Source organism: Eleutherodactylus coqui, chromosome 10, assembly GCF_035609145.1.
Source record: "Eleutherodactylus coqui strain aEleCoq1 chromosome 10, aEleCoq1.hap1, whole genome shotgun sequence".
NCBI classification, from domain to species: Eukaryota; Metazoa; Chordata; class Amphibia; order Anura; family Eleutherodactylidae; genus Eleutherodactylus; species Eleutherodactylus coqui.
Window position 1 is genome coordinate 26,560,009 of NC_089846.1, and position 27,120 is coordinate 26,587,128.

General features: G+C 44.2%; 1 protein-coding gene across 6 annotated transcripts in view; it reads right to left on the bottom strand.

Moving 5' to 3' along the window:
- ATP2B3 (ATPase plasma membrane Ca2+ transporting 3) overlaps positions 1-27,120 on the bottom strand; it is a 232,591-nt gene that overhangs the window by 127,908 nt on the left and 77,563 nt on the right. For all 6 annotated transcript variants that reach the window (XM_066580669.1, XM_066580670.1, XM_066580667.1 and 3 more), the window contains one exon: positions 22,843-23,175. In XM_066580669.1, the coding sequence (XP_066436766.1) occupies positions 22,843-23,044 (202 nt within the window). In that variant the 5' untranslated portion in view covers positions 23,045-23,175. The remainder of the gene's footprint in view (positions 1-22,842; positions 23,176-27,120) is intronic.

Below are 27,120 nucleotides of genomic sequence, written 5' to 3' on the forward strand. Positions count from 1 at the left end.
CAAGGCAGACCTGTACATCAACCATGTATTGAGGCAGTAAGCCTGCGCTATGCCTCTCTCTCCACCATCACCTTGGCTTGTCCTTGAGACTGCAGCAGACTTCTGCTTTTCACTGGTGAAACTCGGCACATCTTTCTTAGCTGGAGCTGCCGGCTGCAGAATGTATTTTGAAGCAGATACAGAGTGAGGAGATAAGACTACAACCGCGCTTTTATGTCAGACTCGGCTGCAGCAGTAGCAGTCTATTCACGCATCTCAGTGGATAAAGCCGGAAGATTCAAGACAATTTCATGTTTTAATCCAAAGGCAGATTTGATTATGAGCGTTAAAATTTAAAGGGACCAACACACCTTAACCCCTTCCGCGTGCATTTACTCAGGCGAATTTAGTGCGTTGTGAAATACACCCCAGTGGGTCCATTTACATGTGCATCAAAAATTTGCAACATGTTCTATTTTTCTGCAAGTCCACAGAAATTTCGCTCATTGTTTCTAATGGGTGAGAAAAAAAAAATTGCATGTATATACGAGTGGAAAGCAATTTCGCGAGCACGATATCAGTTCAAGTGGCACAATTTTTTTGTTTTGGACAATGCTACAGATCGCATGTATGTAAAGCCCATGCTTTGCTATGGATTCCTTCATATTTGCGATCTTTTGTAGCATGCTGCATTGGGAATCAAAAACCTCGCAGGTTTCGCGATATGCACCTGACTTGTGAGGTTTTGTAGCCCATGTTTTACGAAAACACCATTGATCCTGGCTTCACTGCTGCCTGCAGACACTTATTATTGTATCACTCTCCACCATACTTCACTGCTGGCTGCAAACACTCATTATTGTACTGCTCTCCACCATGCTTCACTGCTGCTTGCAGACACTCATTATTGTACTGCTCTGCACCATGCTTCACTGCTGCTTGCAGACACTCATTATTGTACTGCTCTGCACCATGCTTCACTGCTGCCTGCAGACACTCATTATTGTACTGCTCTCCACCATGCTTCACTGCTGCTTGCAGACACTCATTATTGTACTGCTCTGCACCATGCTTCACTGCTCCCTGCAGACCCTTATTATTGTACTGCTCTCCACCATGCTTCACTGCTGCCTGCAGACACTCATTATTGTACCTCTCTCCACCATGCTTCACTGCAGCCTGCAGACACTCATTATTGTACTGCTCTCCCCCATGCTTCACTTCTGCCTGCAAACACTTATTATTGTATCACTCTCCACCATACTTCACTGCTGCCTGCAAACAATCATTATTGTACTGCTCTCCCCCATGTTTCACTGCTGTCTGCAGACACTCATTATTGTACTGTTCTCCCCATGCTTCACTGCTCCCTGCAGACCCTTATTATTGTACTGCTCTCCACCATGCTTCACTGCTGCCTGCAGACACTAATTATAGTACTGCTCTCCACCATGCTTCACTGCTCCCTGCAGACCCTTATTATTGTACTGCTCTCCACCATGCTTCACTGCTGCCTGCAGACACTCATTATTGTACTGCTCTCCACCATGCTTCACTGTTGCCTGCAGACCCTTAATATTGTACCGCTCTCCACCATGCTTCACTGCAGACACTTATTACTGTACCGCTCTCCACCATGCTTCACTGCTGCCTGCAGACACTCATTATTGTACCGTTCTCCACCATGCTTCACTGCTGCCTGCAGACACTCATTATTGTACCGCTCTTCACCATGCTTCACTGCTGTCTGCAGACCCTCCTCATTGTACCGCTTTCCCCCATGCTTCACTGCTGCCTGCAGACACTCATTATTGTACTGCTCTCCACTATGCTTCCCTGCTGCCTGCAGACACTCATTATTGTACCACTCTCCTCCATGCTTAACTGCTGCCTGCAGACACTCATTATTGTACTGCTCCCCCCCATGCCTCACTGCTGCCTGCAAACCCGCATTATTGTACTGCTCTCCACCATGCTTCACTACTGTCTGCAGACACTCAATGTGCTGCTCTCCACCATGCTTCACAGCTGCCTGCAGACACTCATTATTGTACCACTCCCCACCATGTTTCACTGCTGCCTGCAGATACTCATTATAGTACTGATCTCTACCATGCTTCCCTGCTCCCTGTAGACCCTTATTATTGTACCACTCTCCACCATGCTTCACTGCTGCATGCAGACACTCATTATTATACTGCTCTCCCCCACGTTTCACTGCTGCCTGCAGAAACTCATTATTGTACTACTGTCCACCATGCTTCACTGTTGCCTGCAGACCCTTTTTATTGTACCGCTCTCCACCATGCTTCACTGCAGACACTTATTACTGTACCGCTCTCCACCTTGCTTCACTGCTGCCTGCAGACACTCATTATTGTACTGCTCTCTCCCATGCCTCACTGCTGCCTGCAAACACTCATTATTGTACTGTTCTCCACCATGCTTCACTGCTGACTGCAGATATTCATTATTGTACCTCTCCACTATGCTTCACTGCTGTCTGCAGACCCTCCTTATTGTACCGCTCTCCCCATGCCTCACTGCTGCCTGCAAACACTCATTATTGTACTGCTCTCCACCATGCTTCACTGCTACCTGCAGATACTCATTATTGTACTGCTCTCCACCATGCTTCACTGCTGCCTGCAGACACTCATTATTGTACCACTCTCCTCCATGCTTCACTGCTGCCTGCAGACACTCATTATTGTACTGCTCTCCACTATGCTTCCCTGCTGCCTGCAGACACTCATTATTGTACCACTCTCCTCCATGCTTCACTGCTGCCTTGAGACACTCATTATTGTACTGCTCTCCACTATGCTTCCCTGCTGCCTGCAGACACTCATTATTGTACCACTCTCCTCCATGCTTAACTGCTGCCTGCAGACACTCATTATTGTACTGCTCTCCACTATGCCTCACTGCTGCCTGCAGACACTCATTATTGTACTGCTCTCCACTATGCTTCCCTGCTGCCTGCAGACACTCATTATTGTACCACTCTCCTCCATGCTTAACTGCTGCCTGCAGACACTCATTATTGTACTGCTCTCCCCAATGCCTCAATGCTGCCTGCAAACCCGCATTATTGTACTGCTCTCCACCATGCTTCACTACTGCCTGCAGACACTCAATGTGCTGTTCTCCACCATGCTTCACAGCTGCCTGCAGACACTCATTATTGTACCACTCTCCACCATGTTTCACTGCTGCCTGCAGATACTCATTATAGTACTGCTCTCTACCATGCTTCCCTGCTCCCTGCAGACCCTTATTATTGTACCACTCTCCACCATGCTTCACTGCTGCATGCAGACACTGATTATTATACTGCTCTTCCCCACGTTTCACTGCTGCCTGCAGAAACTCATTATTGTACTACTGTCCACCATGCTTCACTGTTGCCTCCAGACCCTTATTATTGTACCGCTCTCCACCATGCTTCACTGTAGACCCTTATTGCTGTACCGCTCTCCACCATGCTTCACTGCTGCCTGCAGACACTCATTATTGTACTGCTCTCTCCCATGCCTCACTGCTGCCTGCAAACACTCATTATTGTACTGTTCTCCACCATGCTTCACTGCTGACTGCAGATACTCATTATTGTACCTCTCTCCACCATGCTTCACTGCTGTCTGCAGACCCTCCTTATTGTACCGCTCTCCCCCATGCCTCACTGCTGCCTGCAAACACTCATTATTGTACTGCTCTCCACCATGCTTCACTGCTACCTGCAGATACTCATTATTGTTCTGCTCTCCACCATGTTTCACTGCTGCCTGCAGACACTCATTATTGTACCAATCTCCCCCATGCTTCACTGCTGCCTGCAAACCCGTATTATTGTATTGCTCTCCACCATGCTTCACTGCTGCCTGCAAATACTCATTATTGTATCAGTCTTCACCATTCTTCACTGCAGACACTTGTTATTGTACCACTCTCCACAATGCTTCACTGCTGCCTGCAAACACTCATTATTGTACTGCTCTCCACCACGCCTCACTGCTGCCTGCAGAAACTCATTACTGTACTGCTCTCCTCCATGCTTCAGTGCTGCTTGCAAATGCTCATTATTGTACTGCTCTCCAACATGCTTCATTGCAAACACTTATTATTGTACCGCTCTACACCATGCTTCACTGCTGCCTGCAGACACTCATTATTGTACTGCTCTCCACTATGCTTCACTGCTGCCTGCAGACCCTTATTATTGTACCACTCTCCACCATGCTTCACTGCTGTCTGCAGACCCTCCTTATTGTACCGCTCTCCCCCATGCCTCACTGCTGCCTGCAAACACTCATTATTGTACTGCTCTCCACCATGCTTCACTGCTACCTGCAGATACTCATTATTGTTCTGCTCTCCACCATGTTTCACTGCTGCCTGCAGACACTCATTATTGTACCAATCTCCCCCATGCTTCACTGCTGCCTGCAAACCCGTATTATTGTATTGCTCTCCACCATGCTTCACTGCTGCCTGCAAATACTCATTATTGTATCAGTCTTCACCATTCTTCACTGCAGACACTTGTTATTGTACCACTCTCCACAATGCTTCACTGCTGCCTGCAAACACTCATTATTGTACTGCTCTCCACAATGCTTCACTGCTGCCTGCAAACACTCATTATTGTACTGCTCTCCACCACGCCTCACTGCTGCCTGCAGAAACTCATTACTGTACTGCTCTCCTCCATGCTTCAGTGCTGCTTGCAAATGCTCATTATTGTACTGCTCTCCAACATGCTTCATTGCAAACACTTATTATTGTACCGCTCTACACCATGCTTCACTGCTGCCTGCAGACACTCATTATTGTACTGCTCTCCACTATGCTTCACTGCTGCCTGCAGACACTAATTATTGTACCACTCTCCTCCATGCTTCACTGCTGCCTGCAGACACTCATTATTGTACTGCTCTCCACTATGCTTGCCTGCTGCCTGCAGACACTCATTATTGTACCGCCCTCCACCATGCTTCACTGCTGCCTGCAGACACTCATTATTGTAACGCACTCCACCATGCTTTACTGCTGCCTGCAGACGCTCTTTATTGTACCACTCTCCACCATGCTTCACTGCAGCCTGCAGACACTCATTTCTGTACCACCCTTCAAAGAAAAAAACTACCTTCTATTATAGCCAAATATTTCAACATTTTGACTCATCAGTCCAGTGCGCCGGCTGCCATTTGTCTGTCCCCCAGTTCATATCTTTTTGTACATAGTTGAATAACTTGGCCTTGTTTTTACATTGAAAGTATGGCTTTTCGACTACTATTCTTCCATGAGGACCACTTCAGACGTCTTTGAACATTAGATGGTTGTACCTGGTTTCCAATGGTTTCTGCCAGGTTTGAGCTGATGGACATATTTTGAATTTGAAGGGAAGTTAGCATGATGAATCTTTTATCTGCTATACTAAGTTTCCTTGGCCAGCTACTGCATCTCCAGTCCTCAACGTTGTCCATGTCTTTGTGCTTCTTCAAAAGAGCTTGAACGGAAATCTTGAAACCTCAGTCTGCTGTGAAATCTTTGCCTGAGAGAGGCCATGCTGGTGCAGTATAACTACCTTGTGTCTTATTGCTGTGCTCAGTCTTGCCATGGTGTATGAAATGAAACTGTCTTCCACAACCTCACCTTTGTAACAGAGTTTGCTTGTTCCTCACCCACTAAGCCTCCTACACAGCTGTTTATGTTTCAGTTCATGCTTGTGCTTCAACCTACATATGAAAAAGATGATCATTATCACCCATTTGGTATAATTGGTTAATTAATGTATATAGCTATAATTCTCCGAAATCCCCGACTTCGTGCAAGTGTACTTAGACAAACTGACGCTGTTTTGAAGGCACAAGGTGGTTACACCAAATTTTGATTTAGATTTCTCTTTTGTTTAGTCTCACTTTGCATTTTGTTAATTGACAAGAATAAACTACTAACACTTCTATTTTTGAAAGCTTTCTTACTTTGCAGCCTTTTTTTCTACACTAGCCTAAAACTTTTGCACAGTATTGTATCACTCCTTCTAGGCTGCAGCACTGAATGTATTTACACTTCACGTGTTTCTCTGGAGAAGGAAATCAATTGAGCTTATCAATTCTTTGGAGCTGCTGAATGTTATGCAAGACAAGAGAAGCTAATCAATAACTAAGATTTCATCTACTCTGTAGGACTCCTGTCTGAGTTTCAACCCCATAAAAGCTCTAGTAAAGACAACAGAAAAGAGTTGAGACAGAAAGAGGGATAAGATAGAATCTACGGGTTCAATTAATAGTTGATCCAGTGACTTAGTGGTTAGTAATAATACCAGAACCAAGCTCAGTACATAAACATCGCTAGTTCAGTTAATACAGCATCAGCATCAAGTTCATTACATAAATTCAGCACAAGAACCCATCTCACAACAGAAATATGACACCAGAATAAAGGTTATAACATAAACACAGTACCAGAAGCGAGCTAATAACACAAATACAGCACTAGAACCAAGCTGACGACATAAATATGACACCATAACGAAGATTAGGACATACATACGGCACCAGAAACAAGATCAGTACAAAAATACGACACCAGAACCAAGCTAGGTATGTAAATATAAAACGAGAACCAAGCTCAGGACATACAGACCACACCAGAGCCAAGTACATAATATAAATACAACATCAGAACCAAGCTCATTATATAAATACAGCACCAGAACCCATCTCATAACAGAAATAAAACACAAGGACGAAGGTTGGGACCTAAATATGGTACCAAAACCAAGCCCGTAACATAAATACGGTACCAATACCAAGCTAATAACATAAATACAGCACCAGAACCAAGCTTAGGACATAAATACAGCACCAGAAGCATGCTTAGGACAAAAATATGCCACCAGAACAAAGCTCAGTATGTAAATACTGCACCATAACTAAGCTCAGGACATAAATATGGCACCTGGATCAGGTTGGGCTCACACAACCAGGTCGGATCCTGCAGATATCCATGGCAGAAGACCTGTGAACGGTCGCGGAAATGAATTGCGTATGGCTGCATATGCATGCAGTTTTTCACATGGATGTATGCGTATCGACAGTGTATTGTCCGCGCGGAATAAACATCACAAGCAGAGAATGACATTACAAAGTAGCCCAAAATTGCTCAGGCGACATATTCATATTCACTCTCTTTCTCCTAGCAACTTGTGAGTGAATCTGCACCCATACTCAATGTTAATTGCGTATGCACTGCGGATCGCACGTATCCAAGGCCATCAATGGAGCCCATACATGTGGAATCCGCTGTAAAATAGAGCACGCTGCGTTTTTTTTTCTTACCGCTGACGGAATATGCAATTCCTACCCGCAACTAAGAGCGAAACTTTGAAGGCGATACTTTCAATGCCCGTACTACCACATATCGTCTGCACGGACGGCGATCAAGGAATCTGCAATTCAAATCCTTTCCTGTGAGACGGGCCACAAGCTTAGAACAAGCATATGGCACCATATCCAAGCCCTTAACGTAAATATGGCACCAACAAGACAGAGCGAAGCTCAGTATGTGAATACAGTACCAGAACCAAGCTCTTAACGTAAATATGGCACCAGAATGAGGCTTAGGACATGCATATGGCACCATATACAAGCTCGGGCTATAAATACATTATCAGAACCAAGTTCATAATACTTAGTTCTTTTACAACATGACTCCTCCCACTCTCCTGCTTTCTGGACACATACTGAGAAAGCAAGAGAGGAAGAAGAGTCAGATTATGTGCAAATAACTCAAAATAATAAATAATCACTGAAAACAGCCAGATATTTACTGATACAAGGGGGCAGATAGCTGCATCCTCATAACATGCAGGCAGCCAAACTGCCAAATGAAGGAGCCAGCACAGGTATATTTGCTCCCTTCATTTGGCAGTTTGGCTGACTGCATGTTGAGGGGATTCAGCTATCTGCCCCCTTGTATCAGTAAGTATCTGGCCGCTTTCAGTGATTCTTTGTTTTTAATTTTCCTCTTCTATGATACACTTATATTAGCGTAGGGACTCACAAAACGCAAGGAGCCTTGACGATTGGCTTGTGAGCTCAAGTATTTTGGCCAAAATCCAACCAATACCTTGCATTTATTATGTTTTTTTTCACATGCAGTGCGTCTGTAAATGCCGGGAGAGCCCAGGGTGGCAGTACCAATGTGGTTCACTGTGAAGTGCAGCGCAGCCCGACGAACTATCATGGCGTCATTGATAAGTTGCTGGTCTGCATGGTGCACTACATGTATTAGGATGGTCTGACACTTTGTAACTACACTGTACAGCATACACCAAGCAGCCACCTCCTCTATATTAAGAGGCTGTGTGAGTGGCTGTCTCATCAGTGTCCCTCACAGGTGTAATTGGCTCCCTCATTTGGCATTTGCCTGCCTGCATGTTGAAGGGATGCATCTATTGCCTCCTTGTATCAGTAAGTCTCGTTTTCAGTGATTATTTGTTTTTAATTTTCCCCTTCTGTGATACAAAAATAATAAATAATACCCAATCAATGAGTGGAACAGGTTGCCACAGGAGGTGGCGAGTTCTCCTTAAATGGAAGCCTTCAAACAGCGGCTATTCAGACATCTGTCTGGGATGATTTAGTGATCCTGCACTGAGCAGGGGGTTGGACCCGATGACCCTGGAAGTCCCTTCCATTTCTACCAGTCTATGAATACAATCGTATGGTGTTCACATAAATATACCATTGTTAAAAAAGAGTGCACAAATAATATTGCCAGACATTTATTTTAATTATGCTACCAAATGAAAAAAAGGAAGTCGTTTCAGTGGATACAAGCTCTAGACCACCAGGCCATCAAAGCTAGTGGCGCCCCCTTCAATGGTGACAGGCGATGCGTCCTGTGCAGCTTTGGTTTGAAAATCTTCAAATCTTGCATAATAAATACATAAATAAGCGGGATCAGCGGCAACCAAGATAATTATGGTCTATTACTTAAGTTTCAGGTAGAGTTGGATAAGCCACAGAAGATTCCATATGGACAAGATGCATTATGGAAAGAACTGCAAACTTCTTAGTCAAAGGAAAATGAATGTGAAGACTGAATTGTCACATTATGTTCTGATTCCGATGCCATGTCTCTATGTACTAACATCTCAGATTTCCAAAGTTCCCAGCTGGTGATATACAAAGCAAGAACTGACACATTTTCATGAAGAAAAATGTCTTTGAGTCAACCTTTTCTGTCATGCAACGTCCATGTCAGAACAGGGATTTCACAATTATATTTCATGCTGTTTCCTTTGTACTGCAAGACAAAGTAACCTGAGTGTCTAGAAATTATTTTCCGTATATCCGCAGGTGGTCAGTGTGTAGACCAGGAACATAAGCGCTTTTCCTTTCAGATGGTACATTGAGACATACCCGTCTAACTTCACTATGTGGTCATCAAACTACAGAAATATACACCCATTGTAAGAAGAAAAAGATATCCCTCCCCTAGAAGTCGTCGGAGGGGAATGAAACTTTCTCCGTGTGATTGTAACGCTGATATAAGTGAGTGATTACAATATCAGAGCAAAAGGATCATTCATTGCAGAAAACTGACTCCATGAAGGGAGGCTCTAGTACCCTGTTGTACCACCTCTAGCATGGATACAAGATGTGATACAGACAGGCATGGAGGCTCTAGTACCCTGTTGTACCGCCTCTAGCATGGATACAAGATGTGATACAGACAGGCATGGAGGCTCTAGTACCCTGTTGTACCGCCTCTAGCTTGGATACAAGATGTGATATGGGCAGGTATGGAAGCTCTAGTACCTTGTTGTACTGCCTTTAGCTTGGATCAAAGATGTGATACAGGCGGGCATGGAGGCTCTAGTGCCCTGTTGTACCACCTCCAGCTTGGATGCAAGATGTGATACGGGCAGGCATAGAGGCTCTAGTACCCTGTTGTACCACCCCTAGCTTGGATACAAGATGTGATACAGATGGGCATGGAGGCTCTAGTATCCTGTTGTACCACCTCTAGCTTGGATACAAGATACAGGCAGGCTTGGAGGTTCTAGTACCCTGTCGTACCACCTCTAGCATGGATACAAGATGTGATACAGATGGGCATGGAGGCTCTAGTATCCTGTTGTACCACCTCTAGCTTGGATACAAGATGTGATGCAGGCAGGCATGGAGGCTCTAGAACCCTGTTGTGCCACCTCTAGCTTGGATGGATGTGATACAGGGGGCATGGAGGCTCTACTACCCTGCTGTACTGCCTCTAACTTGGATGCAAGATGTGATATGGGCGGGCATGGAAGCTCTAGTAACTTGTTGTACCGCCTTTAGCTAGGATGAAAGATGTGATACGGGCAGGCATGGAGTCTCTAGTACTCTGTTGTACCGCCTCTAGTTTGGATACAAGATGCGATACAGACAGGCTTGGAGCTTTCTAGTACCCTGTTGTACCGCCTCTAGCTTGGATACAAGATGTGATATGGGTGGGCATGGAGGCTCTAGTACCCTGTTGTACCACCTCTAGCTTGGATACAAGATGTGATACGGGTGGGCATGAAGGCTCTAGTATCCTGTTGAACCACCTCTAGCTTGGATGCAAGATGTGATATTGAGAGGCATGGATGCTCTACTACCCTGCTGTACCACCTCTAGCTTGGATGCAAGATGTGATATGGGCGGAAATTGAGGCTCTAGTACCTTGCTGTACCGCCTTTAGCTTGGATGAAAGATGTGATACGAAAAGGCATGAAGGCTCTAGTACCCTGTTGTACCGCCTCTAGCTTGGATACAAGGTGTGATACGGAGAGGCATGAAGGCTCTAGTACCCTGTTGTACCGCCTCTAGTTTGGATGCAAGAATAGATACAGGTTGGCATGGAGGCATACAGGTTCTGTATGCTATCCTGCAGCATATCGCTCCACGTTTGTTGTAACTGAGCTTCTAGATCATGCAAACTCATAGGCTGTCGAAGCTGGCATCCCATATAGTCCCATACATGTTCCATTGGTGATAAATCTAGCAACCAGGCAGGCCACGGAAGTATGACAATGTTGTGGAGGCATTCCTGTGACCCCCTTGTGTGTGCAGACGAGCATTATGCTGCTGGAAGCCGCCATGAGAGGAACACATGTGGCTGCAGGATGTCCTGAACATATCGCTGAGCTGTCATTGTCCCTCGTACCACCACTAGGCTAACCGACTGGCATATGCGATGGACCCTGAGACCATCACACCAACAGGGGGCAGTGTGCTGCTACACAGCTAGGCCAGGACTGAGGCGCTCACCCTGAGGTCTCCAGACACAAACATGACCATCATCAGTGCCAAATTAAACCTGGATTTGTCACTAAAGAAAACTCAGTTCCACTCCGAAGCAATCGAGTTTAGTCATTCTAGACACCACTGTAAATAGAAGCGATGGTGGGTGTCAGAGGCAGTACACATAATGGGTGCCGAGAGACGAAATTTCCTTCAGCCAAGCGCCTGGAAATAGTTCTGAAAGACACAGGGTCTGTAATGGCACCACCTGTCTCTGGATGGTGGACAATAAAACAGTTGGAGCTGATCGTGCTTGTCAGACGATAAGACGCTCCTCTCTACTGGTGGTCTGTCATGGCCCTCCTGAGTCTGGTTGCCTTGTGTGCTCTCACACATCCACTGGCCCCAACACCTCCTAACAGTCTGGTCAGAACGGCCGAGGTGATGGGCAACTCATCGATACGAACATCCAACTTCTTGCATTCCAATAATGCGCCCCCTCTCAAACTCTGTTAACTGGGCAAAATCTTTTTGATTGTGTCGTAGAGGCGTCTAGTGGTCAACAAGCTCTACATAAGTGGAAAAAAGGTCACTACACACAAGGAGCCCCCAAGAGTCTTTTTATAGGCCAAATGTGGAACCACTTTTAGGGTCTCAGGTGACAAGACCTTCATCTAATCACAATACAACTCTAATGATTTGTATATCTACCTGAGTTGTAACTGCATGCCGAGTTTTGCAGCAAAACAACAGCTTCTTCTAGGGGCTGGATTCTTTTTTTTACAAAGAGTGTATTATCTGATGTGGCCATATAATTTAGTAATTTATGGGATTTTCTCCATTAAAGGCACAACCATGGACAATAAAAGCATTTCCCTGGTGACAGTCCCCTAAACCAGATTTGGTCAACCTCTAGAACCATTTATAGTCATGTAGACACACAGTAATAGGTAGTAGACTTCTGATGATTTATAGTATGTGTCAAGCATGCATATGTGAACCCAACTTATCACACACTGGTTTGGCTTTGGGCTATCTGTGAAGGCAACACCTGAGGGACCCCAGTTTTTACCCTTGACACTCCCAAGAGAGATATGGTCTTTGCTGTGGGGTCCCTATGCCATTTCTCACACAGATAGTCCCAGTAGTGTGGCTCCTGACAATGCAAAGAGCCAAGGTGTGGTATCTGATGGTGTGAACTAGAGCATAGTAGACAGGCAGTGGTAAGGGCTGGCAGCACAAATGTAGGAACGAGGAACAGGCAGGTGGTTGGAGCAGGTAGCAAGTAATAGCATAGTCTAGTAATCAGAACTGAGGTCAGGGAGCACAGACGTCAGAGTAGTCAAGAGTCAGGCATGATTCGAAAAAAACCCCAAAAAACAGATTAATGTGAACTTTGTCAAAATGACTATAGGAGACTGACTGCTTAGTCATCTTCTATGGAGAGAGGATGCCTAACATAGCAGGAAGTTGTTGGTGGGGAACCTGATAGAGGCGCACTGACCCTCTAAAAGGAGGGAGAGGAGCACACACACCCTATGGACTGAGAGCAGGTACTAAGTGGAGGCAGAAAAATGTGGTGTGGATGGAGCCCAATGTTCAGTCTGCGGTAGATGGCGACACCCGATCGCAGCTCCAGTGACAGGTGAGCTGCAGCGGTAGTGCGACCTAACAGTATGATTGTACAATGTCCACAAGTTCTAAGACTCTTATAGATCTTTCTTAGATAAAATCTGGACAAAAAATATTACTAGAGAGGAAAGTGAAGGTCTGTCACAGATGACGTTGATGGACATCCTAATAATAGCATGACTATGACCATCCTTCGTAAAAACCCTGTTGCCAAAGACACTACTCTTCAAGTATAACAAATACGTGCTCCCACGTACTGATGTTTTTCAAAATACGGTATTATACCATCCAAACTAATACCTGCCAACTCTCCTGAAACATCTAGGTGGCATCGGGAAGAAGAGGAGAGCTTCTTCTCTTATGGAATAATTGGTCAGTCGGCCGAGTAGAGAGAGCAAAGGCAAGAGTCTAACTGCACTGGTCAATATTACTTTATCTCCTTCCCCACAGTTACTACTTCTTCAGTCAGCTGGTTTGTTACATCGGGAACCCAGCTGGCAGGGTGTACATCTTCCTTCCCACTCCTATATGTCAGACACTTGGTTCCCCCAGCTCTTGGTCGTCAGAGCCTAATTATCTCTATGCCTACATAAAGTGGGTCCCGAAGGAAAAGGAGATCAGACTACTAACTGGGGGCTATAGTATCATTTACCCTTATATGAAATGAATGGCGCCACATTGGAAACCAGGTTTATCCACGATTATTTATTAAGGAAGTAGGGCTTTTTCAATTTTATAAGTAAAAACATTTAGCTTCCAGTTGAGAGCTAATAGGTAGCAGCTACCAGGTAAGCTTGGGTCCTTTATTTGCCATCTGTACTAACCTCATTGTGGTCCTGCCCAAGACCATTCTAGGTAATGTGCAATAAGAAAAATGCACAAGATCATTCCTGGATTCTCCACATGGTCTTTTATTCACAAGAGCCACAAATCGGCAGTATAATATTGGTATCAAATGCCTTAGGAATGGATTTGGAGATGAAAACATTCTGGGAGCTATTGTAGGAGTTAACCTATATAGATTTCTACATGTGAAAGCCTTGAAATAGGGACAATTTGGAAGGATAGAAAGACAGGGAAATTGGTTCCAACTGAGGAACAGTTGGAAGGTATGGACGACAGCCCAAGAGCTGTGCCAGCAGCAGATGTGAGAGTAGTCTTCCTGTGCCAGTATAGGCAATCTAAACTAGGCTATGCCATTCTTCATGTCTTGCTGACCAAAGTACCTTCAACAATTCATGTAGAACTTTATAACACCTCATAGTACTATTAACAACTGGAAGAAATACTGCAGTATTCATATTACCAGTTTATGACATTATGATGACACAAAAGTACATTAACCCAAAACATCAAAGCTTCAGAGTGCAAGTGGAGCATTTTAAGGAGAACGAAAATGCAAAAAACACTATACTGCTTGATAAATTGTGATTATATATAATGTTGAGTAAACCAAACCAGTAGAACCCTGTTTCGGGTCAAACTTTGCTAAAAGTTTGGTTTGGCACAAACCCGAACCAAACTTTTAGCATAGTTCTACCCGAAATAGGGTTGTACTGGTTCAGTTTGCTCAACACTAGTCCTGAACACTGATGTATAACACTGTTTAAGAGCCATAAACGCCCTGTATAACACTCTCTGAGTGTTATACATGGCTTTTATGGCGCTTAGACAGTGTTATACACCAGTTTCAGGGATTCTGGTGAACTTCTGGTTCGGTTCGAACTAATTCGGACCGAGCCAAACTTTTTGCAAAAGTTCAGCGAACTGGCCAGACCAAACTTTTTAAATGTTCACTCATCTCCAATATTATATATAGTAAAGATAGAAAATAAATTGCAGACCCCAATAATCCCAAGAATGAATATTCGATCCATCCAGCAACAAAGGGGGAGGTTGTCGCACGTGCTCCCCACCTCTCTATTCATTTCAGTGGGACCGATGGAAGTAGCAGAGTACTTGAACCAGGCTATCTCCTCCTACCCCACTGAAGTAAATGGTGGGGCAGCACTTATGTGCAACCTCAGCTTCCTTCATTCCTGGATTGGTAGGAGTCCCCACATGTAGACTCCCATCATTCTGCAAGTTATTTCCTATGCTGCCGATAAGGGATAACTTGTATTGCTTGTATAACACCTTTATTAAGTTTATACCAGACATTTTTATTAATGCTAACAGCAGTGTTTTGTAGATTACATGTTCTGCCTTCAGGAAAGTCCAAAATTGCGCATTTTACTAAAATGGGTGCAGTTAACTTCAATAATCTTTATTTTGAGAGAGGCATATGAAATGCCAGGGAACGTCACTCTTCTTGGCCCCATGGATTCTCTTCTTAGTGGTCTTTAAATCCCTGTCAGGGTTTGCATCAGGGAACTGCCGTACGCCATACGACGTCTCTCCCTAGTGAGCTATTCAGCCAGCTGGACAGCTCCCCTGCCTAACCTTGCCCAGTTTCTTGCTCATGCAAACCCAGCTCCTGATTAGCTCCACCCCGCACTGATTAGACACTCTATATAAACCTGACCCTGGCCATCCCTCAGTGCATAATTATTGTGTTTTCAACCCTTAGTCAAGCTCTGTTACCAACTGTTCCTCCCACTACTATTGCTGCTCCGTGTACTGACCTCTGGCTTCCCTGATTACTCTATGCTCCTGCTCCTTTGTACCGCGAACTGATGCCTACCCGGGTACCGACCTCTGGCTTCCTGACCACGTTACCGATCGGCACCGGTTACAACAAAGACTCCAACCCTGAACCGGATCGTAACAATGCCTGTATCACACACACAGCCCCCTTAGGACTTGTAAGGCATAACTCAGCATATATGTTTTATTTAGAGTTGACAAACCTGGATATAACGTTTTATAGCTAGCCAGTAATCAGGGTCGTAACTTTAGAGGGTGCAGAGGTCTCACTTGAACCCTGGCCCTATTGCCGCATGCAAGCCAAAGGCCGCTCTGCTACATAAGACACCTATGTTATCAATGGTATGTTACAGATTTTGCATTGAGGCCACAGAGCTTCAAAGTTACGCCTCCGGACAAAGGAATACCTGCTAACATTCATATTGACCTGTTTAGGATCAACTCTGTGGATACGGCTCCTGCAATTCTGCAAAATAACTACCAACTACTTCTTGAAGATCAGAACTGCAAACCTCGGTGAGATGAAGCGTACAACTTCAGAAAAGTTCAAGAACTCAGTTGAGAACACTAATACTGCCAGACACAGCAGCTTATCCGGGAAATGAAAGAACTGCAGACAGAACATTCCGGACATGAAAGATACTATGGAGCTGAACAATGCAATTAAGCACATCACTCACAGTCCTAAGATCTTGCATGTTACAAGACCAGGCTACGCGAGCACACCTATTCTTGTCGTAATGCCATCTTTGCCTCTTATAAAATTCCTGCTCATCCAATATGTCCAGTGAATGTGAATATATAGCCAGAATGTCACGCAACTTTTAGCCAAATGTCATGGCTACTATTGGAAGAATGTGTCTCCTGGAAAATTATTCCCGTCACATTAAATATTATTCAAATTGCACTGTCCATAATGGCAAATTCTCACCCAACTGGTATTAAAGTAAATGAAATATGCCCACCGTAACTTGGAAGATCTTGTGCTAGCTGTGGTCTACCCGATGTGGCAGAAATGGCTGACACATGACTGGACCACAATAAGAGGTAATTGTTTGCATTCTGCCCAGATAAAAGATAGGAGTCCTGACTTTATGGACTTGGGATCCAGGGGCGTAACTAGAGTCCTACGGGCCCAAGAGCAAACTTTGCACTAGCTTCCCGGTGTATGCCAAAAGATATCATCCTCCAATGCCACCCAACCAACTCACATCATCCTCCAATATCCCCCAACCAACCGCCATCATCCTTCAATGATTCGGCATGCATGAGCCTCCCAACAGGATCAGTTGTGGTTGCACGCTCTGTGACCATGGTTGTTACGCCCAGGTTTCCAGGTAGGGATGAAAAAATTATTATAGACTTTACGAGACACTTCAGGAGTCAATTTTATTCTTAGTCGCCCATCGATAAAACTTTCAAGGCACCAGTAGAAAAGCACTCAGTCTTAGATTCCAGAAGCAAATGTTGACTACCCATCTCATAATTCACAAAAAACCCAAAGGGATTGTGTGAAATTAGAAAAATATGACTGTTTTCTCCCAGAAACAGTACCACTCTTGTCCACAGACTGTGTTTGGCATTGTAATTCAACCTCAAATTAAATTAGGCTGAGATGCAATACCAGACACAACCTGTGGACAAGGGTGGCACTGTTTCTGGGGAAAAAATAGACTTTTTAGTTTTATTCTGGACAATTTATCAAATAAGGGGGGTTAGCCCATATAGACAACCTCTTTCTAGAATAAAACCTCTCCAATTAGCGGGAGATGCCCACAGATTCGACTTCTGAGATCTATTGTAACAACTGGGAGATGTTCCATGAGGTCACTCAATTTCTGTGCACTGACTGCTGCAATATTATATAAAGCCGATTCTCATGACTGTTTCCTACAGCTCTTTTCTTTGAGTCTTAGGACCCTACTAGAGATGAGCGAATATACTCGTTTCGAGTAATTACTCGATCGAGCACCACGATTTTCGAGTACTTCAGTACTCGGGTGAAAAGATTCGGGGGGCGCCGGGGGGCGGGGGGAGGCGTGGCGGAGCAGGGAGTAGCAGCGGGGAACAGGGGGGAGCCCTCTCTTTCTCCCTCTCCCCCCACTCACCCACGGCGCCCCCCGAATCTTTTCGCCCGAGTACGGAAGTACTCGAAAATCGCGGTGCTCGGGCGAAAAAGGGGTATGGCCGAGTAGGCTCGCTCATCTCTAGACCCTACCCCTTTCTGTGATGTTCATTTGTTCTAATAGTGCATGTTCAATAAAATTGTACAGATGGAAAACCCCATATAAATGATGGACCCTTTAAAAAGTCTAATTATATCAAACAGCTGAGAATTCACCCGTTGGCCAGACTTGTGAAGTCCATACGTTTCATGTAACTTTCACCATGTTGTCCACTAGACTACAGTTAAGGCCTTCAATGGCTATAAAAATGGAGTAGCATTGTCATTTGCCACTGGATAGTCAAAACAAGAACTACTACGACTGTTTACCACATCACATGATGACATCATGAGAGCAGTGATGTCATGAGCCACCCACTATAGGAAATACTCCAACTGCCAAGTATTGGTCACAAGCAATATTGAACCTATTATGTATAGACTCTGTGGTCACCAATACAGGAAGTCATTAACAGCTGTGGAGAAGGAAGCATCAGGGCATGTTGAAGGGTAATCTGAGCGATACAGCGATGGGGAGGAAGCTTTTAACTTTTATTGGATTATATAAAAGTGGTTTACTATTGAAATGAAGCTTTAAATGGCACAGTTGTGGTTATAATCAGTACCAAACGAGGTTTCTAATTAGGACCCATAAAATTTCGGAACAATGACATTTTTATTGACCCCACTGTCATCATAGACGCATGAGATTTGGCTTGGGCTGCTTATTATCGGTTGGATCAGCCACATTTTTGGCATATCTATGGCCACCTTCAGACGAATATTATTATACTCTGGATCATTATAGAAACACAGCATTTATTTCAGAGGAAAATGTTCAAAACCTGAGACTACCCTCAGGAATTAGAGACTGTAAGTAGGTCAGTGTAATAAATGTGGTACTTCAAAGAATATACTTATTTCTGGTCGTATGAATTGAGGCTCTCAACAATACAGTTTATATATCAAAGGGATCTGCTAAATAAACAAAACATTCCTCATCTGTAATTGGAAGGTAAAAATATCAAAGACTTCATATAACCTGGGAGCAAAATATGTAGTCCAGCTCTTAATGATGGAGAAAAGCTTGGTGAAAGCAGACGGGAGGATGATTAGAAAGACTGGAGGGTGATCGGAGAGACTCCAAGATGGTTGGATTGACTGAACGGTGTTTGGAAAAACTAAAGGGTAATTGGGCAGACGGGAAGGTGGTTGAATAGACTGGAGGGTGGTCGGAAAGAACGAAGTGTGATCAGACAGATTGGGGAATAGCCAAAAAAAAATTAAGGGTGTGTTAGGGACAGCAAGCGTGGACCCACTGTGCCAACCAATAGGTTTGACTTTGGGCTAAAGCTGAGGGCATTATCCTGCTGACTCTCTGGTCTCCACCCTTTCACCCCTGTACAGGGATCTGGCCTCCACTGTGGAAAGCCGAGCAGTTCGCTAACTCTTGTAGTAGTCCCCGAGTGGTTGGCAGCTGACCCTCGGGGGTAAGAAGCACTGGTGCAGGCACCATGCAAATAGGCTGGATATTCAGCCAGAAACTGGAGCAGAGACAGGACTGACAGAGAGCAAATGGGTAGGTAACGGAGCAGGGACAAGGACAAATAACAATACAGGGAATGGTGCAGATACACTAGCAAGGAAGAGGACCTGTGCTGGCATCAGAAGGAAAACACTACCAACACTCATGCAGTGAGGGAGGGTTCCCGGCTGAGCTAAATATGGAGGTAATTGCCCATACCCTACAGCTGCGCTTGGAATACTGGAGAAGGTAACCGCTGCAGTGCTAGCGAAAAGTGTGCAGCAGTTCATACTACAGAGGAAGCAGGACGATGTCTGCATCTGCCAGAAATAGCAGGAGGAAGGCAAGCATGAGTAGCTGGCCTAATAGGGTGAATGGACAGACTGGAGGGTAGTTGGAAAGAATGAAGGGTGGTTGGACAGATTGGGGTGTGGTTGGAAATACTGAAGAGTGATCAGAAAGACTGAAAGTTGATTAAATACACTAAAGGCTGGTTAGCTAGACTAGAGGGTGGTTGGAAACACTGGAGGGTTGCCAGAAAGAATGACAGGGGGTTGGACACATTGGAGGGCAGTCGGAAACACTGGAGGGTAATCCGAAATACGGTTGGATACACTCAAGGGTGGTTGGATAGACTACAGGATGGTTGAAATGACCAGGGGGTGATTGAAAAGGTTGCAGGGTAGTTGCAAAGATTAGAGGGTGGTTAAAAAGACTGGAGGGTAGTCGGTAAAAAAAGAATGAACGGTGCTCAGCCTTCTTGTCATGCAGGTGGTATGGGTTGCACTGAAAACAGAATCGAACACTCCAGGCTATGTGACACTTGTACTATTTTACTATATTAGTGATAATGAAGAAGAGTAACCAGGAAACACAAACAGATGACTTAGATTATACCCCTATTAGATACAGACGGGTGAATGTGCCTCCTCTAAAACTATGTAGAAAAAGGTCACCTTCATAAATAGGCAATTACAAATCAAGATAAATAGCTGTTTTCAAATAAATGGAACACCCCTCTTCTAAATGAGAAAGATCTGATAATAAAGCCAGAAAGCCCCAGGACATCCTAGAGATGTTATTCTCCATAACAAAAGGATGCAAACCAAAGTCTACTGTGATAATCATCTTTTGTAATTAAAACAATATTTTGGGGGGTTTAACTTGACCAATGGTGGCCGAATTGTACATCTTGTTCTCTTAGCAGGGGCTTAGCTATAGGGGTTGCCGTCACTACTGGGCAATGGAGCCTTAGGGGACCCAAATGCTCCTCTATGTCATACGTTAGTATTATAAATGACACATGGTAGGTAGGAGGCCCTGTTACAGATTTTGCATGGGGGCCCAAGAGCCTCTAGTTAACCCTTTGACTAATCTTTTTAGGTTCTAGAAATGTCCCTTGCTGCTAGTGTTGCATTGATGGGCTTCTTAGGAGACCTAACCATGCAGAGAAAGTTGTGGGGGTTGTGGCCATGCTGAACTTTTGCATCTGGGCCCATGAGCCTCTGTCTCCTAGTATACCTCAAGAGTAGTGACCCATAGTAGATCCTGCTGTTAGACCATGGAGCGTCTAGGCTTCTACCCAGACGTGGGGAAATTGTATATTGTGTATGCCTGTCACCATCCTTTTCTAGTAAGATTCCCATTGTCAAATCATATAGAGACCTCTGAGTATTGACTAGCGCTAACTAGTGCCATTAGCTAGTGCAGATCTCACACATCCACTGATGACTAATATAGTGCAGGCAGATGGGAGAAATAACACGGCCAAGTATGAAGACATGACATAGCTTTCTGGGATGTACAATGATAAAGCCTTTAGTCACCTGTTGCTCAGTACCTCCCATAATATTAAACTGATGGTGAGAGACAACTTCATCAAGGCACCATTTTTAGGACACTATAGGGACCTGTTGACTGCACTTTCCCGTTTACTATTCCTCACTCATCCATTTTGCTCATGTTCTCATTGAATTATATGGACAGTGCACATCCTTTGATGCCAGTCTCGGGGGAATAGAATTGTCTCTTTTCTCTATACAAGTATTTTATAGCACCATTTTACTGCATATCAATGATGCCCTTACTCTTTGCTATAGCCCCAGCCTTTCTCAGAGGCATAATACATACTGCAAGTGATGTCATAAAGGACCATCGGGAAATGCTGCAACAACATGATGGATTGTAATATATTTCCTGGCAAGAAAGTGCATCACTTTGACATTAGTGGTTTATTGTAATATTCTCATTAGTCTAGAGTACCTGCAGGTCAAATGCTGCATCATTATAGTGAGCATATTAATGGGCTCCTGTACCTTTAAGTAAATAAGGCTCGTGTAATAGAGTACAAGTAGTGATCACATTTCCAAAAATAAACCAGACCACCCTTTCCTGTAGAGCAGTTTCCTCCTTGTTGGGTGAGTCTGTTGGGACCAACCCCACCATCAGCTATTATACTGTTACCAAAAAATGTTTTTTTAACTTTTTGGGCAAAAGCTTCGTGTTTTACAGAGTTTTGAGTGCCGATTCCAAATTTGTGCTCAGATTCTGACTTAGGAACAGATTTACAGACAATAACCTCAACAGTAGAATAAAGAAGTGTAGATATAATTGCAATTAAGTATGTTTTATAAATGTCATTATGACCAGTAGATCCTGAATTGGGTAACATGCAGTTATAAGCAAGACATGGTTACCAGGTGGCAGATGAATAATCAAAACTTCTAGAAGTGGAATGAAAGTTAGTTTGTATAAGTTCTTTATTTCTTTTATGTCCGCCGGTGTTCTCCAGAAGTAACCAGCCGGCATCGCAGGCATCCACTTTCCTTCATACTGTTTTTCAATTGCACGTATGTCCTGGCGAAATCTTTCACCATGCTCATCTGTCATCCATCTCTCTGGGAAGTATTGTAGACAGTTGTAATAAATTAGGCCTATTATTATTATTATTATATTATTATTTTTATTTATTATTATATTATTTTTATTTATTATTATTATATTATTTTTATTTATTATTATTATTATATTATTATTATATTGTTATTATTTTGAAAGTTCAATAAACTGTAACAAAATGGTACCATATTGAATATCATACTTTCTTATGTCAATAACTTCATTATCTTGCCTGACAGTCAATTTTGGCTGCTGTATTTGGATTCAGCACTCTGAATAGAGGTAACAGAGAAAGCTACTATTACAGAGGATTGTAATTCATTCCAGGTGACTTTTCTGGTCTTATCAGCAGTGAGGGGAAATGGATGAGTAGCTACTCAGAGAGAGGGTGACAGATACCTAGTATTGAATGGGCGGGGTCATGATACACAGCTTCTAATACAGGCGAGGGGAGTGTACCAGACCAGCTGATCACTGCTGGGAACAGCCCTTGAGAATGTAGGAGAGCCTGCAAACCAAGGTTGAGGCTTTCTGAATGCATGAAAAGGAAAACTCAATGCAGAAAACAGTTAGGTGCATCATTTTTGTCTGCAAGGACTTAGTAAAGTATGTGTGTTTTGATTTTTCATGTACAAAGGTTTCAATAACCTTTACGTTTGCAAATCAGTCCTGATGATTAGCATTGGATATGCACAGACACGTGATACACACATTACCTTCAGTGGGGGAAGTCTTCAGTCTCCTACACAGGCCATGGACATCACCGTAACTATCTTGGATTTTTTGAATGGCCTCAGCCCCTCGCAACTCCATGAGGGAGCGCAGCTCCTGCAAAGTGCAGCCAAAACCTCCGGCATGGTTCTGTTCTCTTCGTTGATTCTTTGGGTAAAAATCCACTGAGCTGTTCAGATCTCCCATCTTGATTAACTGTTGTTATTCCGTGGCCGAGGAGCGTAGGTTATCGGCTTTTGTGCGTATTTTGTTTTCCAAAACTAGCCGCCACAGTCTGCAGGCTTAGTATCAGTGGGTGTGCCAGATAGATGATGGGCCTGGAAGAACAAGGGAATGGGGATATTTAATACAGAGACCCGCTATATACAATGTATAGAGTCTATTATGGATAGTGAGTGACATTTTACATTACACCAATGCAGAGATGTCAACCTGGGAGAGATCTTCACGGTGTTATACTTAAGCAGCACGGCATGGCAAAAATGGGTGTGTTTTTTTCAAAGGGTGGGGCTTACATAAAAGAGCGGGACTAAATATATTCAGACCTCCTATAGTAATATCAGACCCAAGACTCATGCAGTGGTGCCCAACCGGGAGTGAGGAGCTTAGTAAGTGTTTTCCAGTTTTTTGTACGGGTCCTTTCTGATTTTTGCTATGGAGCCCTGTGTTGTGTATGGACACCTCTGCCCAGGCATATGCTTCTACTACCACAACACCTTTGCCATTTTTCCTGAAGCCACCCATCCAGACTCGGCACTGGCTGCAACCTACAACGTAATCCCATTCACTTTAGTGGGGCTGTGTGGTAATTCCCTGAACGGTGTGGTGGGGAACTGTGACAGAAATGGGACAAAGGTCCCAAGGCTCCTTCATAATCTGGATGGGGTAGAATCGCAGTGGTCAGACCCCCACCAGACTAAAGATTAATGGTAGAGACACCCTCCACAGCCCATGCAGGACACTGAAACGCTAAAAGAATAATAGATCTGTCAATGGCAACTTGCTGATGGTTTCAAGTTTTTAGGTTTTCACAGTAACATGGTATGTGAGGCTGAAAAAAAGCCATATTTCCATCCAGTTCAGTCTCTTACCCCACCCCCATGTGGATCCAGAGGAAGGCAAAAAAAAAACAATGATGTAAAAGCAAATTTTCCTCATTTAAAGGGAAAAAATTCCTTCTTGACTCCAATCTGGAAATCGGAATAATCCCCGGATCACCTACCCTTCTGAAGTAACCAGTGACTATAACATGTAAGGTATCCAGGCCCCTCTTTAAGTGAGTTCCCCATCACCACGTTCTCCGGCAGAGAGTTCCATAGTCTCACTGCTCTTACAGTAAAGAACCCCGTTCTATGTCGGTGTAGAAACCTTTTTTCCTCTAGACGTAGAGAGCGCCCCCTTTGTTACAGTCACGGTCCTGGGTATAAATACATAATGGGAAAGATCTGTGTATGGTACCCTGATATATTATACATAGTTATTAGGTCGCCCCTCAGCCGTTTTTTTTCTAAACTAAATAACCCCAATTTTATAACTTATCTGGGTATTGTAGTCATATGTATCTATACTTACACTGACATGCAAAAAGTCATGGGATAGCAGTATGTAAGTGGATTATGAAGTGGCGTTACCTCAGGTGACAGTTTGTGAAGACTTACACCTAATTAACTTGCGAGGTGTTATCTCGTGAGTGAGGTTGAACACTGACCAGGACGTTCACGGTAAGGCGTGATCAGAGTTGGAATAAGGCATGATAGTAGGCGCCAAACGAAAGTCCCATTCCACTTCCGAAGTTGTGCGCGCATTCAAAATTCCTCAATTCCCAGTGTCACGTGTGTATCGAGAATACATCATAGAAGACATTACCACCCACAGGTGCTTAATGGTTGTAACTGGCAGCATCTGGCTAGAATTGCCCGTGCAGACAAGCACATCCAGTAGAAATGCCATCCACATTCAATGCTGGAGGCCACATAAATACCTAAAGGTCAGTACAGCATTCTTTATCTACCATGGGATATGAGAGCTGAAGACCCACCAGATGCCTCTGTTAACACCATAACACCAGGAACAGCACCTCATTTGGGCTCGTAAGGTTGTTAACTGGAGCTTAAAGGACTGGCAATATGTGGGGTGGTCCGATGAGTCACGGTACCAGTTGTTTCGGGCTGTGGCAGGGTTCCTGTGTGGTGCAGACCCCATGAAGCCATGGAACCCAGTTGTCAACAAGGCACTGTGCAGGCTGGCGGTGCTTCCATACTGGTATGGGGTGTGTTTCCATGTTCTGGGTTGGGCCTACTAGTCCTCCTAAACACTTAATTGCTTGGTGACCATTTGCAGCCCTTAATGGACTTCAGGTATCCCAACCATGATGGCATATTCCAGCAGGATAATGCATCATGCCATCGGGCTTAAGTTGTCCAGAATTGGTTCAAAAACACATTCTGGAGAATTCCTACGAATGATGTGGCCTGCACATTCACCAGTAGAGCATTTATGGGATGTGGTGAAGATGCCTATTCGCACCCAAGACCCTCCACCTGCAAATACCATGAAGCTGCGGGTGGCTATCCAGATAGCTCAACATCCCTCCAGACTTCTTCCATCTACTTATGGAATGAATTCCACGTCGAGTTGCAACACTTCACTAGAAGATTTCTGACACTATACTAGTTCCTGTCCCATGACTTTTGTCATGTCAGTGTAGTTATGTCATGTAGTTCAAGCTCATAGACTCTCTCTTAGAAATTTGGGTAGTTTAGGCTATGTGAACAGGCAACTTCAAACTGCCAAATGTATTCTTTAGGGCTAATTCACACGTACGTATGCGCAAATGCGCAGGCTTCGACGCAACATATTTGCTCTGTGAACAAGGTTGACTTGTACTTTTTGCACATGCGGGGCATGTTCATTCGCACACAGTGAATGAACACGCCCTGATTTAAATGGCTATTTAGCCTAATGAGGTCCAGATGTGTTCTTTTTCCAATGGAATTGCGCAGCGTATTGTGCATTTACGCACACATTGAGCGCGCATTTGTGCTCCTCCCATAGACTTCTATGGGGGCCTTTGCTGTGCAAATAAGCAGAAAAATAGAGCACATCCTATTTTTTTGCATGCGTACAAAATGCATGTGCAAAAACAGGCGACTTCAACAAACCCATTGATATCAATGGGTTCTATTCTCTACTTATAGCATGTGCAAATACACGCGCGGATACGCCAGTGCGAAGGAGTCCTTATTCTGTAATTGTCACCAGACTTTTGCGTACAGCAGAACTGATTGATAATATCTGCACAGGGCTTCAGAACAGCTGATGGTTTATCTCCACTAAGACCCAGCAGATTACATATTGACAGAGGAGCAGATGCATGGTGATTGGTGGCAAGCGCGCCGGTGAGAACCATAAATAGCAGCCACTTTACAAGGATTTCCTACAAGCAAAGTTAATTGTGAATGATAATTTCCCCCTTAACTTAATGACTGGCTGTCTATACTTAATTTCCCCAAAGGCAAACAAATACACATCAGTCTTGTGAACCGAGTGCCGAGGTTTGTACTCTGGTTGAAGGATGCATCTCCTGCCTAAAAGAGACCATACACTTAAACACAGGATGGATGCAAATACACACCAGAGGACCCCCAGAACATTTAAAGGGGGGACCCTAGTATAGAATGGACTGTGCTTACAATTTTGTGTTAGATCTCCAACAACAGAAAGCTCTGAGCAGTGCCGAAAGGGTCAGAACACTCTACAGCCCTTTCCTTCTGCAAATGGCCAGCACTCCGCGATCTCACACTTCCGAGAGATATCACATGATCCTTTCAATTGAATCTCATATTTAAGAAAGATGTGCTACTGCAGCTCGCCTGACATGTCTGATTGAGTAAAAACTTATATTCCCTGTAAAATAGAAGTTCTGTACTATCTTTTCATAGAACTCTGAGAGGGGCACTGTTTTCCTTGTGGAGATCACCAAGTTGGCATAGGGAGGATTATAAGTCATGCAATGCTTCTTGGGAGAGAAGTATGCAAATAAGCTCTCCGTAACATTGTCTGTTCAGTGCCACCTAATGGAAGACAGCTTCCCTATAAGTCAATATCCAACAGTTTAACAGGCTTGGCAACACGACTAAGGATATAAGGCAAACCAGAATCTTCTCTACAAGGAAAAGACACCCAAATGCAGACAGCTGTTTTGGGGTTCAATAGTGCAGAGTTGGGTTCTGGTTGGCTGGGTGAGAGGCTTTTGATGTGGA